A 6,230-nucleotide genomic window follows, 5' to 3' on the forward strand; every position below is an offset into this window, starting at 1 on the left:
TTTTAGCAATAATAATATTAAAATAATATTTTTTTTCAAATTATTTTTTCAATAATATCTGAAATTATACTTTTATTCAAAAAAATAATTTTAACCCTTCAAATTTCAATGTCAAACAGACACTAAATTATTTTTAAAACTCACTTTCCTTTATCAACTTAGTAATTATGAAGTGATTCTAATGAAATCCAACCTTCATTTTCATTAGTAAGAAAGGAAGCTTTAGTTTTTACCGATAGAAGTAACGTTGTTGATTATTATTATTATTTTTTAACTATATATAAATTCATCTGCAATAATAAAAAATTTTAATTTAAATTAAGCGCGTATCATATTGTATAAAGTATATGTAAATTTGGTACAACAAAAAAGGATTGCAATAAAATATTTTCACCATATTAAAAATTTATTGTCCTTAAAAGAATTAAGAACACGTCAATAATGTTAAAAAAAAAAAAAAAACACAACAATAAGATTCTAACAGAGCGAAAAATTGCAGTTTTTTTTGAAAAAATAAAATTTGATGATTTATTAACGAGAACATTATAATATTTTTATAAAAGGAAAAAAATATAAATATATATAATTAAAGTTTTATGTTAAGAGATAAATTGAGTATTGCAGAATCCAGTTAGTAAATGGTCATTTTTAATTTTGGACAACAAATTTGAAAACTTGTTACCTTTATAACTCACATGATATATTTAGGGCTTAGCAGAATTCGGTTTAGATTAAAAAAATAAATCGAACAGAGTCAATTCGGTTCAATCGGTTCGGTTTTAAAATTTAATTGGTTTGATTCGATTTTATATTATAAAAATTTCGATTATTTTGGTTCGGTTCGGTTTTGAAGAGAAAAAAATCGATTAAATCAAACCGAATAGCATAGTAATTTATATATTCAAATCAAATCGAATCAATTTTTGAATTGATTTATTTTTATAGGAAATTTATGAATTATATTTAATTATATATATATATTAATTATTTAATTTCATTGATTAATGGTTATTAGGTTCAAACCAAAGTCAAAATTAGACCAAATAACTTGAAAATCAAATATAAATTAAAAAATAATTAAAAATCAAAACCGATAGATTTAAACCGAATCGAATCAAAATAAAGTGATTCGGTTGGATTTAATTTTTCATCCAATTCGATTCAGTTCAATTTTTAAAATTTAAAATTTAATTTTTATAATTTAATTTAGTTCGGTTCGATTCGAACTGAATGCTCACCCCTAGATATATTAGACCATCAATTATCAATGAAGAAATAGATTTCATTATTAAAATTCACACTTAAAGATTTAAAATCTTAAATTAAAAGAATTTAACAATTCACATAAATTTAATTCGAAAAAAAATCTCATACTTATCCTTCCGAATGTAAATTTGGGAAGAAAAATAAAGATATGTTTCAAATCAGTACAAATATGAAAATTTATTAAAAATATTAATAAAAATAATAAGGTAAAAAAATAAAAAAATTTAAGGGTATTCACTGATGACTCATTGATAGCTGCCTAATAAAAAAATCTAAAGGATAAAAGAAGAGAACTTTTCCAACCTGACTTATATTTGCAGTTGTTTTAAATTGATGTAAAATTGTCACAAATCTAATTAAATTTATCAAAAGTAGTAAATTAATTTATGTAAATTTATTATAAATTTGAGATTAATATTTTTCTTAAAATATAATTAACACCGACTATAGGGAAATTGGAATTTCCAAAAGTTTAACATTAGAATATAAATTGTAAGCGTCCATTGTAGTCTAGTTGGTTAGGATACTCGGCTCTCACCCGAGAGACCCGGGTTCGATTCCCGGCAACGGAAGTTTTTTTTTCAAATTTTCCTTTCACCTGTCCAGAGTAGAATGATTCTACCATTTCCTAAAGTTCATACCAATCGTGTTTGCATACAATTCCTAGCCTTAATTTATCAAAATGAGAGATTTAGGCGGGAAATTACAAAAATATTTCGCGGTCATGTCAAGGATTTGAAGTTTTACGGTACAAATTATAAAACGCCAAAACCTAGGGTTTCAAAGGAAAAAGGGGAAAATGGAAGACTCTATCAACGGTAGAAGATGCGGCAGTGCCAGGGGAGGCATCGAAGAGAACGTTTTAGCTATCCTCGACGCCACCGATTCCAAAGACACTCAAGACGCCAACGACGACAGTACGTAGTTTCGCCTTTTCATCTCTTTGATCTCTCTGTTTTGCTCCCAAAAAACTATACGAAAACCAAGGAAAAGAAAAAATTTCTTTTGTTGTTGTTATTATTATTATTATTACTATTATTATTATTTGTTTATGAATCGCACGCAGGGATTGCTTTTATAGAAGCTGTTCGCGCTGCTTCAATTGATCGGGATGATGGAGCTCCTCCAACCAAGTAATTTTTAAATTCTTTTTCTAGTTGCTGAAATGGATGTATATGGCATAATTAGTGTGGATTTGATCTGATAATTGCATTGACTATTGATAGTAAATTTGGGTTGTGCAGCAAAATGTACGAGGCCGTTTTCCAAATTATGAGGGGTGGGAAGTCGCTGGAATTGATTATGGAAAGTTTTCGGCTTTTGAATGAGCTAGATGAGGTGCTTCATGGCTTTTCTTCTGTTACTCTTGCTAATTCAATCCAATTTATATTTGCAACTTCTTATGCTTTGAGGATTCTAACTACTCCCTTTGGGATATTTTCTTTTGTTCTTTTGTGGTTTGTTTATGCATAGCGTTTCCCACGAGCTTATTTATCAAATACAGGCGCATCAGGGTCATCTGAGCTAGCGGTGGTTGAAGAGGCATTAAGTCTTTTGCCCCTTTTTTTTTTTTTTACTGTTGTATTTTAAGTTTTTACTGTTGTATTTTAAGTTCTATGCTTCTTTGTGTTGATGGTAATAGATCCTACCTTTGATTTTGGTTGCCTATTAGGCTTGGTCGCCATTTGTTTTTAATTTGGATATTACTTATGGCGAAAAAGAATCTGCTGGAAAAAGCTCTGGTGGAACATTTGACTCATCGGTGAGTTGGATATGCTTTGGCCAACTTTAGTATTAAGTCTGAAATCTGAATCATGATATATTTCCTATGAATTGCAACTCGATATGAATTTTGTTTACATGTTTCCACCAAGGAATGGGCATTTACTTCTTGTCCTATATGCGAGTGTTGGTAAACTTCGTTTATAATTGACTTCTCTACTGTTATGTGATCACTTTTTACGTTTTACATCTTATTTTCTGTTATTGCCATTAGGGGGAGTAGATGGCATGGGGGATAGAGTTTTATTGCATATAGGTTCATGATTAAAAACTCAGTGGTTTTTTCTTGTTGCCCTAAGATTCCAGCAATGAATAATGTTCCTGGCTCTCAATAAATTCTTTACAGTTATTTGTACATGAATATTGGTATTTTTCGCTCATGAATTGCAATATTATTTTTCATTTGATTGTTTGTACCACTTTCAGGTTTTCCATCTGTTAATACAAGATCTTGTTGAAATTGTCAATGAAAAAGGCCTTCAAACATTGGAAATAAGGGTTAGCATACCTATCCTTTGCACTTAACAAGTACAAAGGTGTACCATGCCTTCTGTGTCCCAATAGGAGACCTAAACTTGTTACTACCTCCTTGTTTAGTCACTTTGTTGAATGTGGCTCTTGCATGATTTTGTTTCAGTCCCTGGGGAAGATGTTGCTGTTTCAGTATCTTGTCAATGTCCTTGAAGGAGATTTGGTACCACGTAACAAAGCTTATAAAGGTAAGAGCAGTTGATATATCTCATTATTTTGCTTTTCAGCATTAGAAGATTTAAACAGCTTATTGTTGCATTCCAGAAACCATGAATTGGATGCTTCTAAGAGAATCCTTGCTCAGCATGCTTCTGGTATAGTTCCACCTTCTAAGCCTTCCACTGCAATAGACCATTTACCTTTTGAATTGTGATAAGTGTAGTCATTAACTGCTGTATTACATCACGAGATTCAAATCATTCTTTTACTTTTATTTAGGATTTTTTTCAGTTACATGTTGAGGCATTCTTTTCCCATTAAATGGTAACATATGTGATGTTGGTCTTCCATTGATTTGGCAGAGTTCAAGAAGAGTAAACTACAAATCTCTAATGAAGGATTGCTTGTCCATTATGTGTGGACTTTGTCAATTTTCTTCTGAATTGAGTGGTCCGAAACCTTCTGATAGTTCTGTGGCAAATCCATCTCAAAATGTTAATCCTGCTATAGCAATTGCTATACCTGAAGTGAGAAGCAGCACTTGTACTGCTATTCAGAAGCTTCTGACAATTGTAAGTTGCTAGAAATGTTGTTCAGTTAAGGGTATTCTAAAATCATCTAATCATCTTTTTTATAAATTATAATGATGATGACATTTTCAGATTATGGAGCTTGATGTGTCGAGAAAGAAAGCAGATGCCCAAGGTTGTACCACCAGAGTTGATGGTGTGAGGTATTTACTTGTCCTCTTAATATAATGAGGTTTCTTAATCATTGGTTTGTTACTTAAGATGAATACATTTCTGGGATTTGTTTCAGAACCCCTCTGGTTGAGATAATTCTAGATGAGTTGACTTATGATAGAGATATGCTTTCCCAATTTCTTGAGGTATTTATCTTGATCTTTTTTAGTTTCTAAACTCCCTCCTCTCCCTCCCACACACACATGCAGGCACAGGAATATGCATTGTGTGGAAAATTTACATAAGGCATGGACACCTGCTACTTTTATTCTGGCTCAGTGGCTTTGGAATCAATCATGACCTAGTCATAGTTCACTATAACCAACACAACTTTTCCTTTTAACTGTTGATGACATTGGGGTTTTTATAAGTATTGCCAACGTCTATTAATGTTTGATAACTTGCCTCTTCTTTTATGTAGTTTTAACAAAATGGTTGTTCTAAATGGCTTTCATGTTCTTGTTAACGTGTCACATGATAAGAATTCGCTTTTAATTTCTTAAGGCTTTTGTTCTTGGGTTTAGGTGATTCAAAGTTCTAATTTTTTTTAAAACAAATATTTTCATAAGTAGTTGGATGAAGCTGATCAGGATATTCTTATGCTAATTATTGAAATGACTTGCAGATTTTTAATGAACCAAAATGGAAGTTGGAAATCATTTTGCAGTTTTTTTCAAAATACGTTGCTAAGGTACATGAGTTGTTATTGCTATATCAAACACAATCAAAAGATGAGCTCAAAAATAAATGCTATCAAACTTCAAAAGTGTTGAACATTTTCAATATAAGAGCTTAAAATGGATTATCAAGCACTGCATACATTTTATTTTGCAGCCTTCTGTTCGCACTCGGAGGTCTAATGGTCCAACAGAGGATGATGGGACTTTCACTGGGGTTTTGAAGGGCTTTTCAAACATCACTAGCACCAAGAACATTACTAAAAAGATCAGTATAGATGTAGTTCAGATCCTTCTGGCACATGCTTTTCAGGTGATTGTTACTAACCCCCTCAGTATACATTCATGCCTTGAAATTTAATGTTATGTCTATGATGAATGCTGTTTTTCTATAAGAGTAACTTTGGAGAGGTATTTACGTGGGTGCAAAGTTCTTTTCGTAGTGCAATTGTTGAAATTCAGTCTGTGTTTGTTAAATTGATAGCTCTAGCTGATCAAAGAGTTGGCTACTTTGAAGTGGGAATCTCCTATCATCTCACATTGTCTTCCTAAACCACAAGGATATAAAATAAATTTGGGATCCAATCTGATTATGAGGACACAAGCTCTAGGATTTCTGAAAGGATTATTGCACCCTGTTAGTGTATTATTGGTCGTTGGTGATTTTACCTAGTGTCATATATCAACATAAGAGGCAAAGAAAATAAAGAAACTTCATTGAGAAAGTACCAACGGAATTGTGGATTCATAGTAGATAATTTGTAAACTTCAACAGTAGGAACATTGTGATATGGGAAGTTCAAAGTGCGGAGATTAGATTCTAATTTAAATTGGTATTATACAAAGTGAAATTTATGGGGATTGACAGCTCCTGTCCTATTACTAATTTTAATTTGCTTAAACATGTTAATTCTTTTTTAGGCTTATTTGTCAATACCACCATCTCAACAAGAAGCTGAAGGCATCTTTGATTCCAAGGATAAAGTGAGAAGCGACTCTCTTGTGGAAATATGTGAGAACGTAATCTCTGCGTTTAGTAATTTGAAAAGAATAAATGAGTAAGACTTCACAA

At 31.5% G+C, this 6,230-nt stretch overlaps 1 protein-coding gene and 1 non-coding gene across 3 annotated transcripts; both read left to right on the plus strand.

The window, feature by feature from the left end:
* Positions 1-1,765: 1,765 nt before the first annotated feature.
* Positions 1,766-1,838, plus strand: TRNAE-CUC (transfer RNA glutamic acid (anticodon CUC)). The gene has a single exon. It is a non-coding gene; the product is annotated as a tRNA-Glu (tRNA).
* Positions 1,791-6,229, plus strand: LOC110638229 (negative regulator of systemic acquired resistance SNI1; the record flags this gene model as incomplete). 2 transcript variants are annotated; one of them, XM_058142053.1, is given in 14 exon segments in its annotated part: positions 1,795-2,183; positions 2,333-2,399; positions 2,511-2,604; positions 2,740-2,808; positions 2,939-3,028; positions 3,475-3,546; positions 3,686-3,767; positions 3,844-3,893; positions 4,101-4,310; positions 4,401-4,471; positions 4,558-4,627; positions 5,107-5,172; positions 5,316-5,471; positions 6,080-6,229. In XM_058142053.1, coding segments are annotated over 14 exon segments (1,356 nt in total). In that variant the 5' UTR covers positions 1,795-2,065.
* Between the last annotated feature and the right edge of the window lies 1 nt (position 6,230).

This window comes from Hevea brasiliensis, unplaced genomic scaffold (genome assembly GCF_030052815.1).
Source record: "Hevea brasiliensis isolate MT/VB/25A 57/8 unplaced genomic scaffold, ASM3005281v1 Scaf316, whole genome shotgun sequence".
NCBI lineage: Eukaryota > Viridiplantae > Streptophyta > Magnoliopsida > Malpighiales > Euphorbiaceae > Hevea > Hevea brasiliensis.